Raw genomic sequence first — 27680 nt, 5'->3', positions numbered from 1 at the left:
GGGAGGCGGCCTCGCGCGTGCACAGCGGAGCCCCGGCGGAGGACGGGGCGGGCCCCGCGCGACTCCTGCCGCCGGCTCTCGCGAGAAGGCGGCCCGCGATCTCGTCGCTCCCCTTCCTCACGGTCCGCCTCCCGGGCTCCGCTGCAGCGTCAGCCTCGGTCGGGCCTCGGCGCCGGCGGCGGCTCGTCGGCCTCAGCCCCAGCGCCCCTTGCTGCCCATCGGTCCTCGTCAGCAACGCCTCCGGCCCTCGCCGCCTCGGCGCCGGCCTAGGCCGCGGCCTCTCAGCTCCGGGATCGTGTCGGCGCCGCCCGCTCCCGGCCCGCCCCCTATGGGCCCCGGCTAGAGGCGCCGCTGCCGCCGGCTCGCGGAGCCCCGATGCTGGCCCGGAGGAAGCCGGTGCTGCCGGCGCTCACCATCAACCCCGCCATCGCCGAGGGCCCGTCCCCCACTAGCGAGGGCGCCTCCGAGTGAGTGAGCCAGGGCGGGGCGAGGACGGGTGGGGGGGCGGGTCTCCTTTGGTGGTGAGGGGTGGAGGGTCGGTGAGCGGAGAGGAAGGGGCGGGGGGCGGGTGGAGTCCTTGAGTGATGAAGTCGGTGGGGAGTCCTGGTGGAGAGGTCGGAGTGAGGGGAGGTTCCTGTGGGGAAAAGAGGGGCTGAAGGACCCTAAATAGTGAAATTTTGGTGAGGGGGTCCCTGAGTAGTGAATGGGGGTGAAATGAAGTCCCTGCAGGAAAAAAGATGGGGTGTGGGGCCTCTGAGCAGTGAGAATGGAGTTGGGTGTCCCTGAGTAGTGAGTTCAGGGTAGCGGTTGGGAGGAGGGCTCCTGAGGAGAGAGGGTGGGTGAGGCAGTCAGTCCCTAGTAGTGAAGTCAAGGCGGGGAGTCCCTGAACAGTGAGGTAGAGGGAGGGGTCCTTGCATTCTCAGAACAGGGTGAATGAGGTCCCTGGGGGTAAGGAAGTCCGTACAAGATGAAGGGAAAGGCTTGCCTGAGAGACGAGGGTGTGGGAGGGATCCCTGAGGAGTGGCGTGGGGGGGCTCTTTGAAGGAATTTGGGGGAAAGGAAGCCTGAGAAGGTCCTGCTAGTTGGGGGTGGGGGAGAAGCCCCTGGAGTTGGGGAGAGTGGGGAGGAGGCCCAGAGGGCTGGGGAAGCAGGAGTGAGGAGAATTGGGGGGATAGGGCTGTAGGGGGAAATAGGAGACTCAGAGAAAGAAGTGGGGGGCCTGCTGGGGCCCCGGACAGCAGATAAGCAGAGATTCTGAACTGAATGGATTAGCAAAGCTGCCAGGGCTGGAGAAGTGCAGGAGATTTGAGGGTCCGAGGCAACTGAGGGAGACGGGATTTGTGGGGAAAGGGACGGAGAAAGGAGCATCCCAGGGTGGTGAGGCTGCGTGAGGGCAGAATCTTATTGTGTCAGGGAAAGCGAGGTCGTGCCCCGGTGACTGGCCCCAGAAATTCCTGTAGCCTCCCCAGTCCTGTTCTGCGTGGTGGAGCAGAGCAGGACAGTCCCAGAGGCCCCTGGCCGGGGCCCCTTCGCTGTGTGTGTGCTGTGACCACCGTGAGAACCAGTTGTGATGGGCGAATGGCACGGGTTTGGTGCCTCTCCGGGGACCTGGCCTTCTGCAGCCCGGGTGAGGGTTAGGAGCTGAGTCTTGATGTGTGTGCGCGTATTGACGTCTGTCTCTGTCTCCAAGCGGGTAACTCAATGTGGGGGCGTGTTCCGTATATTCAGAAGTCCACTCTTCTTCTTACAAGGTAGCTCTTTCTTCATATTCTCTCCTATCTGGTGTCTGATTTCCATCCCTTTAAGAATTTCCCTAGCGCAGGAGGCCAGCCGTTGGGATTCCAGGGTTTTTTATAACCACAGTTGACTTGCCATTAAATTTAAAGTGGATTAATCAGCTGACTCCAGAATGCATTTTAGATGTCATAGGGCAGTGCTGGAGACCTTCCAGAGTCTGGCCTCGAAAGGTGCCTCTCAACCCTCCAGGGAAGGAGCTGTGTCGCATTCGTTCATTCCTTCACCTTCCCTCCTCCATCCATCGGCGCCCTTCGCATTCCTCTTTCATTGAGGTCTCGCCCAGTTCAGCAGGCATTCGGGGAACACCCGCGAGGCCCCTGTTCCTGGCTCAGGGGGACACTGTGAGGAGCAGGGGCTTTGAGCACACGCTGTGCAGTCAGGGAGGATGCAGGTTGGATTCTGGACACTGCCACTTCCTTGCACTGTGACCCTCGGGCTGGTTACTTAACCTCTCTGGGCCTATTCCCATGTGTGTGGGCTGGGTCTACAAGAGACCCACCTCCCAGGAGGACCCTGAGAATTAGACAAGGTGGCGGGATGGCATTTACAAAGCTCTGGTACTTGCCCAGGAAACGACACCCAGCCCCTGCCTCTCAGCCACCTCTTTGCAGTACCAGCTCAGGTGACACCACCCAGTGGCAGGTCATCCCCTTCCTGGCCTGTGTGCCCCTTCGCTGGAACCTCTTTAAATTGTAGGCAAGTTACAGTCACTTTAGGATTGGAAAGTTTCTGAGAGAACATCCAGGCTCCCCCTTCCATCCCTCGCTCAGATGCCCTGTATGAGATCTTCCCTGGGTGGGCAGTCAGCCTTTGCTTAAACGCCCTCAGGAACTGGTGGCCGAGGACCCCCAAGGCGGCCCATTCTCCGGTAGAGGCTTTTCTCAGAGCTGCCCTTACTCTCTGGCACAGTAGCCACTTGAAACGTGGCTTGTCCAAATTCAGGGCGGCTGTAAGTATAACATACATCCCAGATTTCAAAGACCTAATAGGAAAAAATAAATAAATATTTGTCACTTTGTTTGTATTTATTGCATATGTAAAATTATTATTACATCTTTGATGGGTTAAATGAAGTCTATTAAAATAGTTTCACTTGATATATATATATTTTTAAGTGGCTATAAGTTTTAAATTGCACACGTTACGTACATTTTAGCTTTTGGACAACACTGGGTTAGTTCTTGTGTTCATTGAGCTAAAGTCTACCTGCTCGTTGCAGGGAGCTGCTTTGTACTCCAGGATTTGGTTCAAACTCAAGGCATCAGTGAAAGTAGCTGATTGTCAAGATTTCCTTTCAGAATTCCTTGAATCACTCAGTAAAGTGCAGTGTACATGTGGGTTTTTAAATAACCAGGCCCAGGAATATGTGTGTGTGAATGCCTAATGTTTATAGTAATGCTCAGGATATAATAAGAGTGTGCTGGTTGAGTGGAATGCCCTGGAATTGTCTACACTGTTTAAAGCAAGCCCCTCTTTTTCCCCTCCAGAGTCCATGCGTAATTCATGTAAATTACCACTTCTGTCTTCTCCCCATTCTTCTTGCTCTTTGCTCTGAGACCACTGAAAATGAGGTTGCTCTTCCTGATGGGGGGCAAAGGGAGGAAAATTGGGACAACTGCAATATATAAACAATAAAATATAATTAAACAAAAAAAACCAACGAGTTTGCCCTTTCATCTTCATGAAGACAGGCATCCTGGCCTGGGCCTTCACTCACCTGATGCCCATTTGTTTTTCCCCAGTTCCAAGTCTCCTTCCAGTGTGGTCGGGAGCCCTTGCATGAGGAAGGAGGGCTCCTGAGTCTGATACCAGGGCCATTGAACCAGAGCTGGTCCTCCAGGATCTAAGGTCTCCTAACCTTTGTAAGCAGAGAGAGAGGTGGTATCCTCAGTTCTTGGGGAGTCAGCCTTCTCCTCTGGACAGCTGCGTGTCTGCAAGTGGTCTCTCTTTTCTGCTAGATCATCAGTGCTCAAGCCCAAGAATCCAGTCTGATTCATCTCTGCATCCTCCTGGCTGCAAACCCAGGGCTTGGCTCTCAGTGACCACATGGTACCCTCAGTTCAGGTTGAGTCATTTCGGCAGTTCGTACACTCTTCACTAAGCCTTGTCCTTGGGGTCTCTGCAGAGCAAACTTGGTGGACCTCCAGAAGAAGCTAGAGGAGCTAGAGCTTGACGAGCAGCAGAAGAAGCGGCTAGAAGCCTTCCTCACCCAGAAGGCCAAGGTTGGGGAGCTCAAGGATGATGACTTCGAAAGGATCTCAGAGCTGGGAGCTGGGAATGGCGGAGTCGTCACCAAGGTCCAGCACAGACCTTCAGGCCTCATCATGGCAAGAAAGGTGAGAGGCGGCCAGTGGCAAGGCAGGCATTCTGTCCCCACGCTCTGTGGGCAGCATGTGGTGGGGGCAGGTCCCCCTGGAAACGGGAGAGCAGTTTGAAAGGTGCCAGCCTCTGCTTTCTGACTGGCTCCTGGGAGCAGCAGCCCTCCTATTAGCAGTTGGTTCTCTTGTTCCTGAAAATGAGCTCGGCTTCTAGTTAGAATGTGGCAATGCTGGCTTGCCTCAGGCAGCTCTTCCCTTCCATCACTGACTTATGCCTTTGGCAACAGCTTAAATTCAGATTCTCAGAAAGTGAGTGGAGTTTTCAGAAAGAAGGGAGGAGATTCAAATCCCTTTAGAGCTGGCATCACCCTGAATTCACAACCAGGAGAAAGGACTGCAGGCCCAGGACAGAGCTTTCACTGTGATGGTCCCTGGGCAATGGGGTAACTGAACCACCTGTATGAGTCAGAGTTCTGCAGATAAGCAGAACCACAAGGGGGGGGGCCCGGGGGAGGCTTGTGTGATCACAGCAAGTGTGAAATGTGCAGGGAAGGCCAGCAGGCTGGAGACCCAGGGAAGAGCTGATGTTGCAGCTCAAGTCTGAAGGCCACCTGGAGGCAGAATGACCTCTGTCTTTTCACTTTGGGCCTTCAACTGATTGGATGAGGCTACCCACTTATAGGAGGGTCACCTGCTTTTCTTGGATTGTTACGATTTCCTTGTTAAATTACATCTAAAAAATACCTTCACAGTGACATCTAGACTTGTGTTTGACCAGACAGCTGGATATTGGGGACACATTAAATTAACCATCACCCTACTCTTTAGCACAAACCTTGGCTCTGAGAAGTCCCGAGCCTCCCTCGTCTGGGTGCCCAATGCAGTGTCCCACTAAACATGGGGGAATAACCCCTGGGGGATGTAGGGAGTGGAGAAGAGGAGGGTGTGACCTTCTGAGGACACAGGCTCCTAAACACATAACTGAGGGAACTTCACGTTGATAAATTGTTTAGTTCATACAGTCGTGTATGAACTTTCTAAGAACTTTCTAAGTTCTTTCGGGCTTAGAAAGCCTCCTCTTCCTGGAAGCCCACTGTCCCATCATGTCCCAATTGTAGTCTCGGAAACCTGACCACCCCAGGCCCAGTAGATTGGCACAGGTTCCGCCTTCCTGGGAACCATGTGCTTGGTTTCCATTGGGATTTAGCTCTGTAGGTATTTCTCCTGCCTCTACAGCACTGCCCTCCCTCCTGAAACCTATTTCTGTCCCCTTAGTGCGGGCAGCCTTTTCAAAACCAGAGCAGCCCCAGAAGTCTCTGGTCTGCCATTGCCTGAAGCACCAGGAATAAAAGGCAGATGTGAGGTTCCGACTGTGATGGGGAGGGGGGACTTGAGAAGGGTGCTGGTCAGAATTTGTATCAGGGACCCGGGGGTTCTGTCAGCCCAGCTGAGGTGTTGCAGGCGTCCCGATGTGCCTGGTATAAACGTGAACCCGGGAGTCTGTGTACAGCTGTATGACAGCCTGCAAAGTAAGACGTAGGAGTTTAAAATGGAGACAGACAAGTTCTGTAGTCGAAGGAGCAGTGCTGTCCCAATGCCAGCTTCTGGTACGGTCCTTCAGGCGTGGCAGTTGTCACTGTGGGGGAAGCTGGTTGAAGAGTACATGAGACTGCTGTTTTTGCAACTTTCCTGTGCTGCTTTAATTCTTTCAAAATACACTTTTTTTGAAGGGCCCAAAAAATGGGGGTCAGGACCTCAGGTTTTGTTCCCTGTAGACCTTAGCTGCCTCCTCCCAGCACAGGGTCAGCTGCATGGGCGCCTGTAGGCGGTTGGCAGATACATTGAACGAGAAGGCTGTCTCAGCGATTGGTGGTCCCGGGCTGTGATTCCCTGTGGCCCAGGGGCCCTAGGCTGGTCTCTGGGGGTCAGAGGCTTCTTTTAATCCATCCGGAGTGCGAGGCCACTCTGGAGGCCCATTGTCTTTATTCAGCTGAGGGCACGTGGCAAAACTGATGAGACAGAATGGTTTTTTAGAAACAGTGGCTTCAGTCTTTTCTCTGCTACCCTGGTTGGAATTACTAATTTCCCAGGAAGACTAGAATGAATTCCCCGCATTCTGAGTGTGTAGGATTATCAGATCTCCAAAGGTGGCCTGCCCGCAGGTGTGAGGGTGAAGGCTGGGTGGAGCTCCTGGACGCCCAGACGACTCCTGCTCTGTGGGCCAGCATCCCTCCAGTCCCTGTGATTGGCAAAGATCATCCTAACCAGTAGGGCGGGCTGGGGAAGCAGCAAGACCAGTTCGGTAAGGCCCTAAGAAAACCGGTCTATTTCTACAGTCAGGCTTGTTCCTGAATGTTTTCTGTACTCAGCACGGCTCTCCAACTCGTATGTCCTCCCGAGGGCCCTAGGAGCAAAACCTCTGTGTGGTGACTTGGCCAGGGGAGATCTTCAAAGAATTTCACATGTTTGTTACCCACGCATGGCTCCCTTGACCACCCTGCCCTCTACTTAGAGGAGTGTGCACTTGCTTCTATAGTGAAGGTCATGTGACCCACGGAAGGCCACACTATAATACCAGCTGCCGTCTTTCAAGTGATTGCCCTGTGTCAAAGCCAGCTCTAGAACCTTGACACGTGTTCTCATGTAAATGGAGCAACCAAATAAATAAATAAGTGCAGCAACTGCTTCATTTTACAGGTAAGAAAACTGAGGTTGGGTTGAGTCTTACCTGAATTGAGTTTGAACCTTTGTGGCTGACCCTGACCCTGACCCTGACCCTGTGGAAGCTGTCAGGGCTTTGCCTCCAGAATTGTTGGCTCTCTTGGCCTAGTTTGTTCCCCTCACCCCTATTCCTAGCTCAGATCCCCTATCCTGCAGTAGAAAGTGCCTTAGCTCCTAGACAGGCTTGGTGTTCGGCTTGAACTCCCAGCGCCATTCTGATTTAACCAGCAGTTGGGCTCGCTTGGCCCTGGAATGGCGTGGTGAAAGAGCATAGGCTCTGGCTATCTGTGAACACAGGCCCAATCCTGACCTGACCGCTCACCAGCTGTGTGTCCCTGGGAACGAAATTCGGTGTCTCAGAACCTGGACTTGCTCATCAGTGCAGGGAGGGCGGTTACCCCTGCCCCCGCCCCCGCCCCCGGAATTATCAGGGCAGATTGTGAGCACACGTGCTCAGAAACATGCCCCTGCCTTCCTGTTCCTGCTCTGTCTTTGCACACTCCCAGGGGTGGCTCCTGTTCGGTCCAGAAGCTTTGCCTTACAGGCCCCACCTATAATGGACCCATTGAAATAGATCATGTAGCAACAGCCCCTACGTTCCCTCTTTACCACATCTTTCCCAAAAGCCTCCCACTTCCTGAGGACTTGTTTCACATTCCCCCAACTCCAGGCTTCCAGGACCACTGGGGTGCCGTCCAGTTTTGCCCAGTTTTGTCCACCTCTTCCTCTTCTCCTCTAAAAGCCTGGTGGCTTCTCGCTCCCCTGCTACTGATTCATCTATGGCTCCTTTCAAGTTCTTGGTCAAGAACACTCTTGGTCAGATACAGCTGCTGAGCCCCTGAAATGCAGTTTTGTTTGGATCAGGGCATGCTATATGTCTGCCAAAAACAAAAAACAAAACACAACTCATTAATATTTTTATGTTGATTACATGTCAATATTTTTTTGATATGTTGCATTGAGTTAAAGGACATGAAAACTTCGTTTCACCTGCTTCTTTTTACTTTATTAATACGGCAACTAAAGGATTTTTAAATTATATCTGTGGCTCATGGTGTATTTCTGTCGGACAACATGAGTCTCCATCACCCTGCATTGCCCACCCGTCAGCCTCCCACGTTCCACGCCAATGTCAGAGCTTCATTTTCAGATCTAGCATCTCATCTTTTCAAAGCATGTGTGCGTACGTGTGTCGGGCATCTCGCAGGTGCAGTCCCACCGAAGGAGAGAGCGTGCTGGAGTTCTGGTGGGATTGCTGCCCTGGGGGTGGCCGTGGGGGGCGCGCAGTGTCCCAGGGAGCATAGCCCGGGCTGTGCTCTGCGGGCTAGGTTTGGTAGAGAAGCAAGTGCCTGAGGGGCCCTGAGGGTGGAGGGCCTCAGTCAAGGAGGCACTGCCTGGGCATGGCTGGGCCTCCAGGCACCCTGCTTCTGGGACCTGCCAGAGTTCTCAAGGTTGCAAGGGTCATTGGCATGGGTCTATGAGCAGGTGGAGCTCCCCACACATACCCTGTGCTGCCCCCGCCCCCGAACTTGGTACACACCCCTTTGTGCCCTCAAACAGCAACTCTTTGTCCCTCTTTCTGGAGCCCTGGCCCCTGTGTTACCTGAGCCCTGGGTCACCTCTCTATGATTCCTCCATTCGGGCACCTCCACCGTACAGGGCTTGTGTCACCTGCTTCTCCTACCTCCTGCTGGCACGTCTCTGAGCAGGGTCATCTCCTCCATCTTCCTCCTCATCACTGACCCCTGTAACCAGCTGTATGTAAATGTCTGTTGAGTGGATGGCAGTCATTTTCAGATGCCTGTGATCTGGCTCTGCCTCTGACAAAGGGTGTAAGTCACCCCTTTTCTTGTCACAATGGCCGATACAGCGAGGATGCTGAGTAGCCAGGACCTGGACCCACAGCCTTCACTCTGTTTTGCTGGGCAGTGGATCTTGGCTTGCTTAGGGTTCGTAGTTAAGTGCTGCTCTTGGCATTTTGTCCGCTGCCTTTTCTGAATGTCTTCAGGTGGTCCTTTGATTTCTCACCTTTTGAGATGTAATGAATTTGGTGACAATCCTGGCTGGGGCTTCAACTGAAGTGGAAGGGCAGCTGGGATCCTCGGGAGGTGACCAGAGGCTCTCTGCCTTTGTCTCTAGCCTGGAGGTGGGAAGGGCTCCAGAGAAACCCGCCCCTCAATGAGTGGCTGAGCAGAGGTGAAGTAGTCCCCTGCCATTCCATTCCCTGGGCTGGGTCCTGGGAAAGGCTAGCCCTTCAAAAGATTTGGTGGGAAGAAAGCTCCTCTGAACAGAGCTTCCCTTGTAGCCAGTTGAAAAATGTTTTCTCTGTTGATGGTTTGTTTGTTTCAACAGCTTTATTGAGATGTAATTCACTTACTGGAAAATTTATCCTTTTAGCATATACAATTCAGTGTTTTTAGTATATTCACAGCATTGCACATCCATCACCAGGACCAATTTTAGAACATTTCCATCACCCCCAAAAGAAGCCCCAGCCCCTGGCAACCGTAAATCCACTTCCTGTCCGTGGATCTGCCTGTTCTGGACATTGCACATAAGTGGAATCACACACGGTGTGGCCTTTCGTGTCTGGCGTCTCTCACTGAGCATAGTGTTTTCAAGGTTCATCCACTTTGTAGCAAGTGCCAGAGCTTTGCTCCTTTTCATGGTTCAGTAATATTCCAGCATGTGGATGGACCACGTTTCATTTGTGCATGCACCAGTTGATGGACACTTGTATTGCTTCCTTGTGTTAGCAATTGTGAATCGCACTGCTGCGAACACACATATGAGTGTGTGCACGGATGTGTGCTCTCAGTTCTCCTAGGCAGACAGATACCTATAAGCGGATTGCTGATTGATCTCTAATGTGGCTATGAGCACCTCAAGGGCAGAGAGCCAAAGTGCCCCCCTCTCCCTTCCTAGTGCCCCTCAGCAGCCTGCTCCTGAACCTGCTCCCCATTTCCTTGCAGCTGATTCACCTGGAGATCAAGCCGGCCATCCGGAACCAGATCATCCGCGAGCTGCAGGTGCTGCACGAGTGTAACTCCCCGTACATCGTGGGCTTCTACGGGGCCTTCTACAGCGACGGGGAGATCAGCATCTGCATGGAGCACATGGTGAGTGCCACGGGGCACCTGCACCCAGGACCCAGCCGCTGTCCCCAGAGCCACCTGGGCTTATAGCCAGGGAGACGTGACAGGATAAAGGGTTCACGTAAAATGAGAGGGTGGCCTGTGAAAGGAGGTCCCCTGCCTGTGTTCCTCAGAGTCCTGTCCTCAGAGACCACAGCGCACCTCTTTCCAAGGCAGTCCTCCTGGAGATAGTCAATGACGTGTGAGCATATATGTATAGATTCCTTTGTATTTAAACACCAGACACCCTCCTCCCAACTTTCCTCCTTCACTGGGGACAAGGTGCAAATCCTTTCCTGTCGGCATATAGAGAGCCGGCCGGCTCGCTCTCTCCACTGTCTAGTGTCTGGCACTCGCATATGCCTGTAAGGGAATTTATTAAACTCTTTTATTTGTGGACGCTGAAGTCCCTGCAATGATGATACCTCAAATGTCCTTGCACAGAAGCAAACATCCCTGAGGAATGAAGTGGTACCAGTGGAATTGTAGGGCCCAAGGATGCATGTGATGGAAAATTTGATCAATGTCTCCAAAGTGCCTTCTAAAGAGAGTACGTGTACAGCTGTTTGGGAGCTGGAGGTATTTCGTTTTGTGTTTACAGAAGTGGGAGAGAGACAGACATCGATTCGTTGTTCACTTATTTATGCATCCCTTGGTTGCTTCTTGTATGTGTCCTGACTGGCCATCAAACCCATAACCGTGGCGTATCAGGACAACACTGTAGCCAACTGAGATGCCCAGCCAGGGCCAAGGAGCTGCTTTAAAGATAAAGCCTGGGTCTGCACCTAGCTCAGATCTCTGGAATTAGAAGCTCTGGGGTGGAGTGTAGGCACCCATCTTTTTTTCAAACCACCAGAGTGAAGTCAGCTGCACCCCCTGGTTAAGAAACTCTGGTCTTGAAGCTCAAAAATGGGTGGGATTGGGTGTAACAAAAGCAGAAGTGGTCAGGGCTGAAAGCGTCGAGGGGAAATGCCTCCAACCCTCTGCAGAGCCCAGTCGATCAGGTACCAGGCTGCCTGCTCCCTGGCTGGACGATGGGCTCCAGCCCGGCAGAGCCCTTGCAAAACCAAGATGCAGCATGGCTTTAGGGGCCACAGCTTCAGCGACAGCTTCGGTTATGTCTTGCAAATGTGCTACCCGTGACAGTTTTGTAATGAACGCAGGAAACAAATTTGAGCAAGTGCCTGCACAAATGCATTGTGAGCAGGCTTCATGGGGTAACGGCTAACAGCTGGGAGTGCCCGCTAGAAGTCACTCCCTGTCCTCCTGCCCCTGCCCCTGCCCCTACCCAGCCTCCAGATCCCCACCAGGCCTGCAGGAGCCCCATTCCTCACCTGGGAGAGGGAGATGCTATCTGTCCTCCTGCAGGGCAGAGTCACTGTGTCGACAAGAATCAAGTAGGGGAAAGGATGGAAGTCATTCTGTGGTCTGAGGGGGGCCTCTGTACTGTAGCTCCGCCTCCTTCCTCCCCTCCCTCCTCTCCCTTCTCTCCCTCCTCCTCTTCTCTCCTCCCTCCTCCTTTTTCCCTCCTCTCCTGTGCTCTTAGCCACCCCTGCCTATTGTCCCTGAACATCATGAGAATTTGAGCCTTGGCTGGTGTGGCTCAGTGGACTAAACACCAGCCCGTGAACTGAAAGGTCACTGGTTCAGTTGCTAGTCTGGGCACATGCCTGGGTTGTGGACCAGGTCTCCAGTTGGGGCCTTGTGAGAAGCAACCTGTATCTCTCACACACTGATGTTTCTCTCCCTCTCTTCCTTCCCCTCTCTCTAAAAGTAAACAAATAAAATCTTTAAAAAAAAAAGAGAGAGAGAATTTGAAGGCACCTCTTTCCCTTGCATAAAAGGGGGAGTGGCACAGTCTGGCACCCCTCTGCTCCCCCTTCCGTTCTTGGCAAATGTAAAACATCGGTTTCCAGTACTAGGTGTCTGTACCCCGGCAGCACACAGTCCAGGAGGCAGAGGGCGAGCACTAGCCATTCTGTTGATTTATTGTGCTTATCCTTTAAAAGTTCCAAGTTGGGTTTTTTGGCTCACTTTTTTACCAAGCACACCAGGACAGAACAACTATAAAATGCCTCAATGAAACGACAAGCTACGTCGAGGCCTGAGCTCTCCCCCGCTTTCTCCTGATTGGAGCTGTGCTCCACGAAACTCGGAGGCCACTGATTTTCAGGGTTGAGATGAGCTTAAAGAGGGGGGCTCGGTGAGGAAGGCAGGAAGAGAGCAAAGGACACCAAATCAACAGAGGGCCTCTGCTGTCACCACTCGTCTCATCGAATAAACCTCTCCAGAATTGATGCATGTGCGCGCAGCTTTTCCTTGTTGGTGGGACAGTTCTTCGTGTGTTCCTGTGCCACATTGTGGGGCACTCTGCGTGGCAGTGGAGACGGCGCCCTGGGGTCAGGCCTGAGCCCCACTGCCCGCCTCCCAGCACGTGGCTCTGGATGGGGTTCTCACCCCTTCTTGCCCGTCAAGCCAAAGGTGCTGGTGGTGCCTTCCCCTGGTCCCAGGCATGCTGGATGTTGAGTAAATATCACCATTGTCACTGGGGTTATTTTTCCATATTTCTCTGTCACTTTCATTCCTCTTTTTTCACCATAGTGACATCCCACCTGATCAGTTCCCAGGTGGAGGGCAAGGCTCCATGTCTGCACAGGGCCATGTGGGAGTTGGCTCTTGTCTATCCTCGGGAAGGTTCCAGCTGCAGCTTTGAAGAGAAGATCCCTCATTGATGATAAAGCCCAGATTCAGCAGAGAATGTTATGCCTCATCTAGCCAGAGTGTGTTGACCTTCGGGGCTTGGGGACAGCAGGGCTGGCAGTTTCCGGGTGGCCTGAGACTGTTAGAGGGAAACTCGGGCATGGACCCAGGGGACAGTGGGTATATCAGGGCAGAATAGCTGGGGAGCTGCCTACTGACCACTGAGGGGCTCTGGTCAGACCCACTGAAGAATGTGCCCCCTCTTCCTATACTAATGAAAAAGCAAACCCATCGTCAGTAAGGGACAGAACAGGAATGCCCCTGGGCCGCTCTGCAGTAGAAACAAAGTCAGCCCGTGTGAACCGAATTAGAAAACCCCAACGGGGAGAAGAAGCGTGATATGAACCCACTTGCGTGTATATTTAAAACTATTTCCCTGTGCATATGGATGTGTATGCAAATGTGCAGAAGGATCTAGAATGCTGTAAGTGCTTCGGGGGAGGCAAGTGGAATCACTGGGGGATCAGAGTGTCATTACCTAGTTACACTTAAATTTTTATAAAAATACATGTTCGTGTACTACTTGCTTGATAAAAGTAAGATTTTAAGAACGTTTAAAACACATGCACACAAAACGAAACCGTATGGTCATGCATACAGATAGATTTGGGGTCAAAAAGACCTAGTTGTGACATCTCCTGCACCACATCCTGTGCATGTGACTTGAGTGAATAGGTTACCTTCTTAGCTGTAGACCAGGGGGCCTGGGGACATTGTCACACTAGGGAGATGCTGGTGGAGGTCAGGGATGCTGCTCGAAGACCCCTACAGATAATGGCCTGGCCCCAGGGTTCCCAGCGCCAAGGGGGAGACCCTGCAGAGTGAGCAGTAGTGTCCTTTACGGAGATGCTTTGTGTTAACTCCTGAGAGCCCGGTCTGGTGCCTGGCCCTCGGCAGCCTCCCTGAAGGTGCCCTCCCTGCAAGTCCTGATTAGTGGGCGTAGCACGCCTCTGTGAAAATTCAGAATGAAAGGACCTGTGTTAAGGAACCGGGATTACAGTTAAAAAATGTTTTTTAATTCTTTTAAGGTTGGTTGATAAAACAAGAAATGAGAAGAATAGAGGAATTTCCATCTCGCCCTGCAGGTAGAGCGGAGCGGGCTGGGCACCCTGGTCAGAGGAGGCTCACCTTCCTGGGTCCCTCCTCGGCCACACCCACTCTCTACAAGTTTGGGTCCCTTACTTGTTGACAGAGTCACACACATTCTTGAAGCTCCAGAGTACATTGGGTTTTCTGGAACTCTCCACCACGAGCACAACTGGAGTGCCAGAGAGGGGAGACCTGGGCATCTCAGAGGCTACTCCCCGCCCCCAAGGGAAGCAGAAGGTATCCCAAGGAAGTGGCACCTGTGGGACTCCTAGAGCAGCGCAGTAGAGGGAACACAGGCTCTGGGGCCACCTGTCTGCCATTTCAAATTCTGGCCTCGCTTAACCCCTGAGCCTCAGTTCCACTTCCTCTACGGAGTGCAAAGGAGAACAAGGCAAGCTCTGGCCCGTGGTTGGAATTTGGCCACGTCCACCTAAAGTCCTAGGGGGCCTGGCAGGCGTATCCTCAGAGCCCCACCTCTGAGGAGGCATCCAGCCAGCGCCAGCAACACCCTGAGTTTTGGTCTCTAGATTTGTTGCCAGGCAGCCTTGCACAAGACACTTGATTTCTGTTATTTCCTCATTGTCAGGTGGATTAGGGGCTACGCCCAGGGTGGGGTAGGGAGGATCAACTGGGATGACCTCTGTCAGGTCCTTTACAGGACAATCCCATGCATGATGGTGGCTAGCACAGGACAAGACCTAAGGAAAGGGGCAGAGCTATCATCCCCAGGTGTCCTTTGTGCCCCTGGGACAGTAGGTCCCTTCCTAATTAGGCGGGGGGTGTGGCTGGGGAAAGGCCAATCTTCTTGGCTGCCTTTCTCCTGTGGTGGGCGCTTATGGGCATCACCTTTGCTTTCAATCCCTGTCTTACTTGGGGCAGTGACGAGAACCCAGGCCCAGAACTAGACAGGTCTATTTCATACGCCCTCGAGGTGGTTTCAGTTGCAAGCCTGGTGGCTGGGCCTGCCGCTGTTGTGGCAACCTCAAGATGGCTGAGTCACGAGGAGCTCGCAGGTACTCTTTCCACTTCTGTGCTAGATGTGCCGTCCTGAGGCCAAGGGTTGCCTTTAGCTGTGGTCTGGCCTCTGCTTCCCGTGGAGAAAGTCAAGCATCAGCTCTCCGGGAACCAGGGAAATGCTGCATCTTTATACCTGTCACTTGAGCGTCCCTCTGGGATTCATCTCTGCAGCAGCCCCACCCAGCCGCCTGCTCAAAGCACTTGCATTCTCTCTCCTGTGCCGCCCCCAGGATGGTGGCTCTTTGGACCAGGTATTGAAAGAAGCCAAGAGAATTCCAGAAGAGATCCTGGGGAAGGTCAGCATCGCGGTGAGTGCAGGCGCCACTCCCCTGGCCAGCGCAGCATTGGGAGCGGGCATGCGCTCCCAGCCCCGTGCTAGGCTGCTTTATTCTTGTTCCTGCCCTCTCCACGAGGCCAGGAGGTATGTGGTATGTGTCACCTCGGCTCCTGCAAAGAGGGAAAGTGCTGACGCCAGTCTCCACCAGCTGTGGCACTGAGCAGGGGCATCCCTTTGCCCATAAAATAGAAGTAATGCTTTCCTACCCCATATAGGTGCCAGGGTTGCACAGGACCCTGGTGGTGTGGTCCCAGGCACACAGCATCCCCCAGAGCAATATCATGAGTGTTTCCTCTCTGACTTGGTGACAGAGCCACCACACCCTTTACCCTATCAGTCTGGGGAAGGTCCTCAGCATAGCCCTGGCACCAAAGCACTTGACTGACAGATGACGTGTGTTGGGCAGGTCCAACTTCTGAGGCAGGGTGGCTAGCCAGACACTAACAGCCTAACTAACAGTGCGTCAGGCCTTGTCTCAGCTTCCATGGGCCTTGGCCCCTCCCCTGAGATGGAGGGGATGGCAGTGGCTGCCTCGTGAGTAGATGGGTGGGTGGGCAGTCATGTGAGAATCAGTGAGGTCGGCATCTGTACCCGCCAGTGTGGGTGGCACTGCCATCCCACACTTCTCTTCTTCTCTTGCTTGTCCCTGCCTGAACACGGGTTCCCTGAGCTGGTCCCACACTCTGTTGCCACTCAGATCTGGCCAGTAGGGCTGCCCTAGGAGGCTCCCCCACATGGCGCTTGCCCTGCTGACCTCCCACCCTGTGGCTCCCTGGCAGGTTCTTCGGGGCCTGGCGTACCTGCGGGAAAAGCACCAGATCATGCACCGAGGTAAGAAGCACGGGAGCCCCTCCCGGGCCACCGGGGCCACTGGGTGGGCCTGAGCCATGCCTCACCCACTGGCTCTGCTCTCAGATGTGAAACCGTCTAACATCCTCGTCAACTCCAGAGGGGAGATCAAGCTGTGTGATTTTGGGGTGAGCGGGCAGCTCATTGACTCCATGGCTAACTCCTTCGTGGGAACGCGATCCTACATGTCTGTAAGTCCTTTGAGAGGCATTTTAATATCACCTGCTGTGTCTTCCTCCCTCTCCCATTGGCTCTTCCCCAGTTTCCAGAAGCTTTTCCAAAAGCCTACGTGTCCTCATGATATACTTTCTTCTTTCTTTGCTGGATTTCTTCTCTCCAAAATTCTGATTTCCCCATGTTCTCACTCAGGTTTGTCTCTGGGAATGCCTGCCTGGTTCCTTCCCACTGGCAATAGAAATGCAGTCAAGGAGAGTAGTCAGTTAATTTCTGAGCTGAGAATCTAGCCCTCGGGTGTTTTAGGACACATCTGGGTGATAATTGGAGCAAATTCTGAGAATTTAGTTTTGGAATTTTTGAAAAAAAATTCTAGTCTTGGAATTTCTTTCTTTCTTGGGCCAGTCATCCTTTTCTAAAAGTGCCGGGGGTTTGTGCGCAGTTTAAAGGGCTGCTTCCAGTCCTGGGTGCAAGCTTCTCTCTCCCATGGTGGGTGGAGGGAGGAAACAGAATCGCGCTGGTCTCTAGGGGGGTGGAGGGGTCAGGATGGGGCTGTGGGGGAGCAGTAGAGAGACACTCAGATGCCACCCGAGACCCAGGGAGCCACCGCAGGTTGCAGCGTTCACCTGTCTCCCTCTCTGTCTCACCCGACAGCCGGAGCGGTTGCAAGGCACTCACTACTCGGTGCAGTCGGACATCTGGAGCATGGGCCTGTCCCTGGTGGAGTTGTCCATCGGAAGGTACCCCATCCCCCCGCCGGACGCCAAGGAGCTGGAGGCCATATTTGGCCGGCCCATGGTCGATGGGGCAGAAGGAGAGCCTCACAGCATCTCACCGCGCCCAAGACCCCCCGGACGTCCCATCAGTGGTACGGCCTGAGTCTGGCCCTTCCAGTTTGGATGGGCAGTGACCTGTGCAGGGAGTGCCATGTCGGAAGATGGCAGCTGCCTCCCCTCTGGCCCCTCTTGACACCACCTGTCCCCTGGGTCCTGCTAACTGTGGTCAGGAGTCCTTAGATGGTCCCGAGGCTTCTAGGGACGTGCTGGAAGCAGTGCCCCTGACCGGTGCCGTCCGGGAGAGCTGCACCTGTTGTCACCAGCCGGTGGGATCTAGAAAACAACCCCTCAGCCAAGCCACTGGTTGGGTTGGTTTTTCCAACATTTTATCACAAAAATATCCAAGCGTACAGAAAGACCAAAAGGCTTGCCCAATGAATGCCTGTATGTCTGTCGCCTGGCCGCTGCCCAGAACGTTCTGCTGTGTTCGGGCCAGGCCTTCCTGGGAGACCCAACATTGAAGGGAACTTGACTCAGAATTTCCTTGGATGGTTTGTTGGACACACAGGCAGCACAGCATGGGAAGGGACAGGAGGCTGCGGGGGCCACTGGGCTCCCAAACAATTCTTGGTGCTAAAGAGTGGCCACCTGTGAGGCAGTGGGCTAAGGGGTGCAGGCTGATGCTTCCACCAGTCTGAGAGGGGGACAAGGGGGAGGGTCACAGATGAGGCAGTAACCTGGGAACAGCACTTGACAGGAAGGGACTCGAGTTAAATGAGAGTCCAAAAGAACACAACAATGGACTGTGGTCAGTTGGTTTCATAACAGTTTTATTGAGATAGAATTCAAGTAGCATATGATTCATTCTTTTCAAGCATATAGTTCAGTGGATTTTGATATCCTCATGAGGTTATCTAACCATCACCTCTATCTAATTCCACAACATTCCGTCATCCCAAAAGGAAACCCCATCTCCACCCACTCTCCAGCCCTGGCACCCAGAGTCTATTTGCTGTCTCTGAGTTTGTTCTGGGCATCTCACACACACAGAGTCGTGCAGTGTGTGGGCCTTTATGTTTGGATTCTCTCATTGAGCATTGTATCTTCTTTCTTTCTTTCTTTCTTTCTTTTATTTTAAGATTTTACTTATTTATTTTTAGAGATAGAGGAAGAAAGAGAGGAAGAGACATCGATCGGATGCCTCTTGTTCTGACCGGGAATTGAACCGACGACCTTTCAGTTTTACAGACCAATGCTCAATCCACTCAGCCACATCAGCCAGGGCGAGCATCATGTTTTTAGGGTTCATCCATGTTGTAGCAAGTGTCAGTGCTTCACTCCTTTTTAAAAAAAAATATATATATTTTAAAAATTTTATTTATTTATTTTTAGAGAGAGGGGAAGGGAGGGAGAAAGAGAGGGAAATAAACATCAGAGTGTGGTTGCCTCTCATGCACCCCCTACTGGGGACCTGGCCTGCAACCCAGGCATATGCCCTGACTGGGAATCGAACTAGCAACCCCTTGGCTCAGAAGCTGGTGCTCAATCCACTGAGCCATACCAGCCAGGGCAGTGCTTTACTCCTTTTCATGGCCAAATAAGATTCCTCTGTATGGATGGACCATGTTTTGTGTCCATTCACCATTAACGGACACTTACACTGTCAGATGATGATGTTCACTGTGTTTTCAGATCCAGACCTTCCCCTCTACTGGGGCCACACTCAGACTGCCGGGGTGTCTTGATTTCCTCTGCGGGAGAATCTTGCCCCCATTGGTGTCCTCAGGCTTTGCCCCTGTGCCTCCCAGTCCAACTCCCAAATGGCCTCCTTGGTGTTCTCCAGCCCCTTCCCAGCTGAGAGGAGTGGTGGGTCACACCCGGCCACCTTGGCCTGCCAGCCCCTGCCCCAGCCCTCGTGCCCATTTCAGGACAGGACAAGGTGAAAGTCCAATGCCAAACCCAGACCTGGCCGGCTGAGTCTAGGACAGGTCAGCCACCCCCAGCCCGCCACCCATCCTGGGCTGCATCTGGGGCTACTGCTCTCTCCACCTTACAGGGCCGCGCTGCTCGCAGTCACCAAACTACTGCCGCTGGACGCTGCACCTTTGTGCCGCTGAGCACAGGGTTGTGATGTTGGCACCACCTGGACACAGTGCCATACCAAATGTCTGACTGCTCAGACAATGCTCCTGTTCATTTTGGTGCTTTATTTCGTTTTTTAATTCATTCGGAGTGAAGTTACTTTCCCAGAAAATGAACTTAGTAGCCAGGCCAGGAGAGCCTTCCCTGGTTCAGGCCCATGTGGGCAGAAGAGTACCTGGCTTATTCCACATGCTCAGACCTTAATGCCCAACGGAAACACGCTGGCCACTTGCCCACCTCATTCCCATTTCTGTTTCTCCCCTGGGCAGGTCACGGGGTGGACAGCCGGCCAGCTATGGCTATCTTCGAACTGCTGGACTATATTGTGAATGAGGTGGGTACTGAAGGCATGTCTTCATGCTGACAGCATTACGCTGTTTGTATAGGAATGCATTCCCAAAAAGAAGAGAACATACAGACTGGATTTTGTTGGAGAAGGAGCGAGGAAGAGAGTGGGAGACCTTTCTTTCTTTCTTAAATAAGACTTTATTTATTTTTAGAGAGGGGAAGGGAGGGAGTAAGAGGGAGAAAACCATCAATGTGTGGTTGCCTCTCACATGCCCTCTACTGGGGACCTGGCCCATAACCCAGGCATGTGCCCTGACTGGGAATCGAACCTGCCACCCTTTGGTTTGTAGGCTGGCACTCAATCCACTGAGCCACACCAGCCGGGGTGGAGACCGTTCTTCTTCAGTAGGAGGTTATCAGGTGTAAAAACACATGGCCTTACTTCTGAACATACTGCAGAAATCCACCCCTCCCCAAGGGTCATTTTTGTGTTTATAGAGATGAAGTTAGAATTCCCACCGCAGTCCCCTCCAAGGCCAGTGCCAAGGGTTTGGGCCAAGGAGCTTGCCACTCCTAGAGCGCTGTCACCCAGCATCTCTTTCTCTGAGCACTTTGGAGTCAGTGTGCGGGAAGTCATAAGTAGTCCCACTTTCTCGGGGAAAGTCAGGGTTTCCCCTCCCCTCTGGGAAGGAGGCACAGAGCACCTGGAAGGGTGATATGAATAGTCTCGTACTGATGGGTAAACTGAGGCCTAAGGATGGAAGCAGCCCCCATAGAGGTCTGCTGCTGAGAAGGGGTAGAGCAGGACCTGACCTTGAAGCCTCCCTCTCAATGACGTCTGGTCGTCTCCCTTGGGCTGCTGGGCTGACGTGTGTTTTCAGTGGCCCTTTGAGTCAGGGCAGAGAAATAGTGCGGCCGGGCTGCCTGTGGTGCGGGGCTTGGCCTAGGGCTGAGTGTCAAGGCGAGCCTTCGGTGGAGATGGGACAGGGTGGGGTAACTGGTAACACAGTGCTGCCTGTACCTGACAGTGCCACCCAGCGAGCACCTCCTGCACTGAGTAGGGCAGCTGGGTCCCGGGGCTGGGGCAGTGGACAGAGCTGAGGAGGAGACCCTGTGGGTTTCACTCAGACGGTCTCTGCCTACCTCCTCTCTGACAGTGGCCTGATCCTGCGCATGACCGTCCCCACCCTTGGGCGCGTGTAGCAGGCCAGGCTGCTTAGGCTCCCCAAGCTTTCAGGCCCAAAACCCTGTAACTGTCTGCCCTCGTGGTCCAGACTCACATCTTATTCAAGACACCCACAGGCCAGGGCCAGTGTGGCTCATTTAATTGGAGGGTCATGTTATAGACCAAATGTCACGGGTTCAGTTCCTGGTCAGGGCACACACCCAGGCTGAGGTTTTGACTCTCTGGTCACGGGGCCTATAGGAAGGCAACCAATAGGTGTTCCTCTTTTACATCAGTGTCCCTCTACCTGTCTCTCTGTCCCCTCATCTCCCCTGCTATCTCTCCGTACCTTCCTTTCTCCTCTCTCTAGAAGAAGTGAAAAAAAACTTTATTGGGTGAAGAAAAAAAAAAAAAAAAGACACCCACAGAGGTGGGTGGCTGAGACAGTGTGACAGCACCCTTGTCCATAAAATGAGGAGGGCCCTGCTCCCCTTGGCTGTGGAACCAGTGTGACTCCCAAATGAGAGCTTTCTGAAGAAAACCCTGGGAGAGCCCGACCTGGCTGGCAGAGCTGGCGGCAGGTCTTGCCAGGAAGCTGCTGGCAGAGGAGGTGGGTGCCTCCTCCGCCTTTAGCAAGGTGAAGGGTTGGTGCCAGGAGAGCTGTGTCCTGAGGGTCCCCGAGTGCCACGCTGCCCTCACACATACGACTGGGAAGTCCGATCTGTACCTCCAGGGCTATCGTGAGCATCTGACTCCCACCTGTCTGTTCTCTCCCACAGCCGCCTCCTAAGCTTCCCAGTGGTGTCTTCACCCAGGACTTCCAGGAGTTTGTGAATAAATGGTAAGGTGCCACAGCCTCCAGTGCAGTCTTGGGTGGGCATGGCTGGGTGCCAGGCCCTCAGAAATCCACCTGCCTCCTCGAGTGGGCAGGCCACCAATACTCCCAGCCATCAACCTAGATGCGTCCTTCCTTACTGGCCCTGGCCCACGCCCCTCTTCCAAGACTACCACGAAGGAATGCTGGTGGACAGCAGCATCCGTTGGGACATCTGTGGTCACCTGAGAGCCCAGATTCCCTTTCCAAGGTTGCTAAGTCACAGTGTTCAGCTGCCATCCCCAGCTCATCCCTCCTCCCGGAGTGAACTGGCATCACAGGCACTTTGGAAGTAAAGCTGTTCCCACCTTGCCTTCTGCCAGCACACTCTCCTAAGCCCTCAAGTCCTGCTGCCCACCAGCTTCTAAACAAGCCTTTCTAGCCAGATTCTGGGAAGTGGTCAGCTGTTCTGGACCATCCCACCTTCTGAAGAAGGGCCTCGGGCCAGAGACCAGGAGGGAGGGGCCGGGGCCAGCCCACTCACCTTTAGGGCCATCCAGCCTGTCAGGGCTGGCTGCCATCTGCGGACTGCATGACTCGCAGCTGCAAACCTGCCTGGTGGTAAAGGTGCCACTGGCCTTTTGTATGACCCCTGGCCAATGCCATGGGGCCCAAATCCAGTTATCCTTTATCTGTGTGAACATTTTTATATCCATGCAAGGTTTTCTCTGTGTTTGAAGAACTACTATTCACCCCAAGCTGCTGTGAGCAGCTGCGTTTAGGCAGTTCTGCTTTTTTGGAGGAAAAAGTTCCATTTTGACGATTGGACTCCCAGACTTGGGGGTTTTACTGGAAACAGAGCTGCAGTTGCTGCTGGGCATCTGAATTAGCAGCAGCTGGGGATTTCCCCACCTTCGCCCCCTTTCCCTCTTGTCCTGGCCTCAGACCCCTGCCCTTCCCTCCCCGAGGCATCCTGCCCTTATACCACAGGGCATCGCTGGAGCCCTTGCCCCTGGGGACCAGGCAGCAGAGTGACAGCAAGTCCCCATGGCCACCTAATAACTGCCCTGTCTTGTCTCCCCATGCTCCGTCCTGTTGCCCCACCTCATGGAACCCCCCAGCCTCATTAAGAACCCAGCCGAGCGGGCAGATCTGAAGATGCTCATGGTGAGTGATGCTGCGGATTCTGGGGTCACTGGGGGCACAGGCTGCCGCGCAGGGCTCCTTCCACTTCCTCAGGAAAGGAAGACCCTGGCCAGGCCTCCTGGCCCAGCTTTTGTCATGGGGTGCTGGAGGGCCCCTGTGAGCCTCCTCGTCCACAGTGGGAATGATCCAGACGGGTCTCTGCCCTCTCAGCCCTGAGGGGAACACAAGGACTTCAGCCGAGCCTGGGTGGGATTGTTTCTGGGAAATGACGGGCTCTAGGTCTCCTGGGCCACTCCCACCGTGGGCTTGTCAAGTCCCCCACAGGTCAGGGAGGTCATAGAGTTGGAGCCTTCCTTTCATGTCCCACACTGTTCAGTGTCCTTGAAAACCAAGGTGGCCAATGAAACTTACCTTCCCCTCTCAGGACCTTTGCACAGGACGCTGGTTCTCCCTAGGGGATGCTTCCTGTCCCTCTTCAGGCTCGCCTGCAGCGCCTCCGCTGCGAAGGCCCGGCACCTTGTCTAATCCCACCCTGCTATTAGCTGTGGTGATAGGCGAGGTCCCAGCTGTGGTCAGGATAGGAAGCCCAGCCAGGCGCCCTGTGTGGGGAGGGTGTGCGTGATACAAGAAACACATGGCCACTGTAAAAGATACAAACACGAAATAGAGAAACACGTTTATGTTGAAATCCTTGCTGGTGCTTAGTGCTTCCCCCTCCCCGGCTTTCCCATTCGCACTGTGCAGGGCAACCTTCCAGGGCTCTCTCTGCCTGAGGAAAACTCTCTGCTGTTTGGGGCTAACTTTGTGCCCACTCCTCCTGTTGCCCTAGAGACCACAGGAGTTCTGTTCCCTTCTTTGGCTTTTCACCCAAGCCTGGACCAACCTTCAGGAAGATGAGGGTGGTCTTACCTGCCCCCAGCTTACATAAGAGGTGGCAGTTGGGGCCCTGGCGAGGTGCCTCAGCCGACTGGAGCATCATCCTGTATACCAAAAGGTTGTGGGTTTGATTCCCAGTCTGGGCATATAACTAGGTTATGGGTTCTCCATCTGGTTGAGGCATGTATGGGAGGCAACTGATCAGTGTTTCTCTCTCTCTCTCTCTCTCTCTCCCTATCTCTCTAAAAATCAATTAAAAATATATCCTCAGGTGAGGATTTTTTATTTATTTTGTAAAGATTTTATTTATTTATTTCTAGAGGGGGAGAGGGAGAGAAACATCAATGTGTGATTGCCTCTCGTGTGTCCCCTAGTGGGGACTTGGCCTGCAACCCAGGCATGCGCTCCAACAGGGAATCGAACCAGTGACTCTGTGGTTTGCAGGCTGGTGCTCAATCCACTGAGCCACACCAGCCAGGGCAGGATTTTTTTTTAATTAAAAAAAAAAAAAATACAGGCAGCAGTTGGGGTCTTGATGCCACATGGATGCGGGCCCACCCCCAGCCCGGGCCACCCCTCCAGACTCATGCGGGTCAGGAAAGGCTCTGCTCGCACTGCCCAGCCCAGACCCAGGAAGCTCTAGTGCTGTGCTGTTCTTGGCGGGACCCCCAGCCACGGGCGGCTGTCTAAATTAAATTACTGAAAACGAAGTGGATGCACAAACCTGTCCGTCAGCCTCACAGGCCATATTTAAAGGGCCCGGGAGCCTCCTGTGGCCAGGCGCAGCCATACTGGATGGGACTTGCAAGGACTTGCTATCCTCACAGGCAGTTCCGTTCCAGCTCGTGCGGTCTCATCTGGAGCAACTCTGCCTGCAGGGGACACTAGGTCATGTCTGTTGACATCTGCGGTTGTCACGACTAGGGGTACTCCTGTCATTGAATGGGGGGGCGAGACATGCTGGGTCGCCACTCCAAAGTGCTCAGGACAGTCCCCACCAGGGACTCCCCTGGTCCTAGTGTCAGTAGTGCTGAGGCAGAGACCTGGGTTCCAGGGGGCTCAGGGCAGCCTCCCTCTCCCCCGAGACCCTGTGCTACATCTGGGTGGCTTCGGACATGGCACCTCTCTGCTCTGGATTTGCGTTCTCTCCCTGTCCCGAGTGCGTCCCCCTGCACTGGACACCTTTTCTTTTTTGGTTTTGGGGTTTTAGTCTCGGATGGCCTGCCAGGTCTGAGCAGAAGCCTGGTCCCTTCTCCCTCCCTGCAGACACCGGGCCGTTCACAGCACCTCTTCTTCCCTTTCAGAACCATGGCTTCATCAAACGGTCCGAGGTAGAAGAAGTGGATTTTGCTGGCTGGTTGTGTAAAACGCTGCGTCTGAACCAGCCCAGCACGCCTACGCGTACCGCTGTGTGATGGGTCCGGCTGGTGACCTGTCCGAATCCCGTCTACTTGCCCTTCCCGCCCAGGACAGACTGGCTCCTCCCCTCCCTCTTCTGCCGAGCCTCAGAGGAGACGACTTGCACAGGGCGGCACATTCACTTCCTCTTCTACCTGTCGCAGCAGCCGAGGGCCCTCTGCTCTCTGGGGAAGGGTGACACTGCCTGTGTTGTCTCTCAGAACCTGCTTACTTAGGTTTAAAAAAAAAAAAAAACAGGGAAAGAAAAAGCAAACCGAGCCCATTGTACTCGTTCCGTTTGTTCTCTGGGGGTCAGCCTCTGGTCCCACCCCAGGCAGAACAGTGTCCCTTGCGGGTATCCCTCGCCCCCAACAAACCGGGCCACAGAGAAATTGGGGTCAGGGTGGCATCGGAAACGGGCTTGGCCCTTTTTGCGAAGGGATGAAGCCTCAGAGTGAACCCCAAGACATTGGCATCTTTCAACCAAACAGGAAGCGCTGCCTTGCATTTCTGTGTCATCCCCTTGCCTGACACCTGCCGCCTGAAAGGTGACCCTCAGCAGCCCCAAAGAGCAGTCAGCCAGTTGGTTGTCATGAGGTCCACCTCCCCCTGACCACTGCTGCCTCCTGTCAGATGGCCTGGTGCAGGCAACCCGGCCTGTTGTCAGCAGAGTGTGACCTGCCCCACAGGGGTCCTGGTCCCCTCCTGTGCCTTAGGAGCAGTCAGTCCAAGTCTTCACAGTGGCAGCCGAGCTGACACTCTACTCTGCGGAAAGGAAGTGTTGGGTTTCCAAGCTGTTGGTGTGGTTGAAACCCCCAGCCGATCCAATAGATAAGGCTTGTGCTCCCCTTCGCATGCAGAGGTGGGCAGGTGGCACCCTCAGTCAACTCCGCTGGCCTGGAGTGAACCAAAAGTGACCACCCAGGGCATGCCACTCTTTTGGGCCCTTGAACTGTTGGTCCATAGCTGGGTGTAAATAAAACAGTGGCAGGAGGTTGTCCTAGTTCCCGTGTCTGGTGGGGTGGCCAGCCTTTCTGCCTTCAGGGCTCAGACAGTAGGAAGTGGGGGAGGCCAGGCTCCCCTCCTCCAAACTGAAGATGTTAAAGCTGTCAGCCGCCCCCTCAATACTTCCTGATGGCGTGAAACAAGCTGATACTTATCTGTGGCAGATTGCAGGGGAAGGGCCCTCTGAGCTGGTCCTTGCCTAGCATGATCCAAGCTGGCCCAGGCTTTCTGGAGAAGGTGCTGCAGAGGGCCGGGGCTCGTGGCTCTGTGGGAACTGCTAGACGCTTTCCTTAGGGAGACTCACCTAGTCCCCCGTGTTTTTTTCCTGTGGACACCAAAGATAAAGAGTAGTTGGTGGTTCTTTCGACCAGTCATCCAGGGTTCTGCCACTTCATAAGTTTTCCCCCCTGCAGGTCTCACCTGACTTAGAAAAGAATAAAAAGGTAACGGAAAGTTACGAAGGTGTTGCTCTGTAAGTACCCCAGCCCTTTCAGGACTGTCCTTGAGGGGGGGAAGGGGCCCTGGAATGTGAGGGGCAATTCAGTCTTGGCCCGAGGCTACCTGGGGCTGGTGGTCACAGATGGTCACATCTTTGGGCCTGTCCTGTACACCTCAGGCCCCTGTTAACGTGGAACCGGCTGCCATTTACAAGATGTAATACCTTGTAACAGACCACGTTGATGGGGGATGGAAGGGAGCTAGGGGTGGAATTCAGGGGTGGTAGGGGTAGGAGGAGGACAGTTTCAAAGTGGGTGCCTCCATAAGCATTGAGAGGTCTAGGTGCTGCCCCAAGGCCCTCGACCCCCAACGACACGGGCCAATCTGTCCTCTGCTGCCGTTACTTTTGCCAGGATCCCTTGGTGCATCTGGAAAGGTCTAGAGAGAAACCAGCTCTTTCTCTTCCTGCTTCGCGTTAGAACCAGGCTCCTAGAAAGGGGGGGGTCACACCAGAGTGTGTCTGAGCCACTGCCAGCTGGGTTTCCAGGTGTCTCGCCTGCCTTTCCCTGTGAACGACCCCAGACTTTGGAACCCTCTGAGCCGACACCACAGCCACTGCAGTCCTCAGCCCAGGCCTGACTGCTCCCAGCCGCCCAGCCAAAGGTGGCCGCAGGCCTAGGACCCGCGCCCCATCCCAGCAACAGTCACAGGTTGTTGTAAGAGGGCGAGCTCTTCCATAGAACTTGTGCCTGCCCTTGGTTTGGGGGTCTCCTGAGGTGTGGGGGTCCAGGCAGAAGTAGTCATCAGGCCTCTGCCCTGGTTCTTAAGAGTGAACAAGTGTTTCGTATGCCTGTGTTGAGGTTTCTCATGGCTGTTCTTTAAAAACCTGGGACATCCCTGGCTAGTGTGGCTCAGTGGACTGAGCGCCAACCTGTAAACCAAAGGGTTGCTGGTTCGATTCCCAGGCAGGGCACATGCCTTGGTTTCAGGCCAGGTCCCCAGTGTGGGGCACACAAGAGGCAACCACACATTGATGTTTCTCTTCCTCTCTTCCTCCCTTCCCCTCTCTAAAAATAAATAAGATCTTTAAAAATAAAATAAAAACCCTGGGACAGCCAAGTACGAGAGATGACACAACCACCATGTTAGGGAAGGTGTGTGGACATGGCGACACCTGGGACCCTTGGCACCCCTCTGTGTGGCCTCTGTCCAAAAGTAAAAAAACAGGAAACATTGCTGAGCTTTAGAGTCTTGCACAATGGGTGTTCTTTTGTTCATTCTGTAGTTTTACATGGGGGTTTTGGTACTTGGTTTGCAAAGAGAAAATCTCAAGTGTGTTGTTGATACGAGACAGGGCAGCTCAGCAGCGCTTTCCATGACCATGTGCTGCCCCTGTGTCCCCACACGGTTCCTTTCTGTGGTGTTTGTGTCTTGCA

The 27680-nt window shown here is 53.8% G+C and overlaps 1 protein-coding gene across 1 annotated transcript; it reads left to right on the top strand.

The window, feature by feature from the left end:
- On the top strand, window positions 1–26263 carry MAP2K2 (mitogen-activated protein kinase kinase 2). Its single transcript, XM_053911068.2, has 11 exons — window positions 1–467; window positions 3923–4133; window positions 9809–9955; window positions 15067–15144; window positions 15953–16004; window positions 16089–16213; window positions 16851–17064; window positions 19384–19448; window positions 21347–21408; window positions 22503–22548; window positions 24708–26263. Exons 1-11 carry the CDS (start codon window positions 376–378, stop codon window positions 24816–24818), a joined length of 1203 nt encoding a protein of 400 aa, XP_053767043.1. The 5' UTR covers window positions 1–375; the 3' UTR covers window positions 24819–26263.
- Window positions 26264–27680: the final 1417 nt, after the last annotated feature.

This window comes from Desmodus rotundus, chromosome 9 (genome assembly GCF_022682495.2).
Source record: "Desmodus rotundus isolate HL8 chromosome 9, HLdesRot8A.1, whole genome shotgun sequence".
Taxonomy (NCBI): Eukaryota; Metazoa; Chordata; class Mammalia; order Chiroptera; family Phyllostomidae; genus Desmodus; species Desmodus rotundus.
The sequence above is the reverse complement of the archived record's forward strand: the minus strand, read 5'-3'. Positions and strand labels throughout refer to the sequence as shown.

What these genes read in the sequence shown, in the direction of transcription:
- MAP2K2 (XM_053911068.2), top strand. Translation starts at nt 376, where the DNA reads ATGCTGGCCCGGAGGAAGCCGGTGCTGCCGGCGCTCACCATCAACCCC. An exon ending in GCATCTGCATGGAGCACATG is followed by an intron (nt 9,956 to 15,066) that starts GTGAGTGCCACG and finishes TGCCGCCCCCAG; the next exon opens with GATGGTGGCTCTTTGGACCA. An exon ending in GCACCAGATCATGCACCGAG is followed by an intron (nt 16,005 to 16,088) that starts GTAAGAAGCACG and finishes CTCTGCTCTCAG; the next exon opens with ATGTGAAACCGTCTAACATC.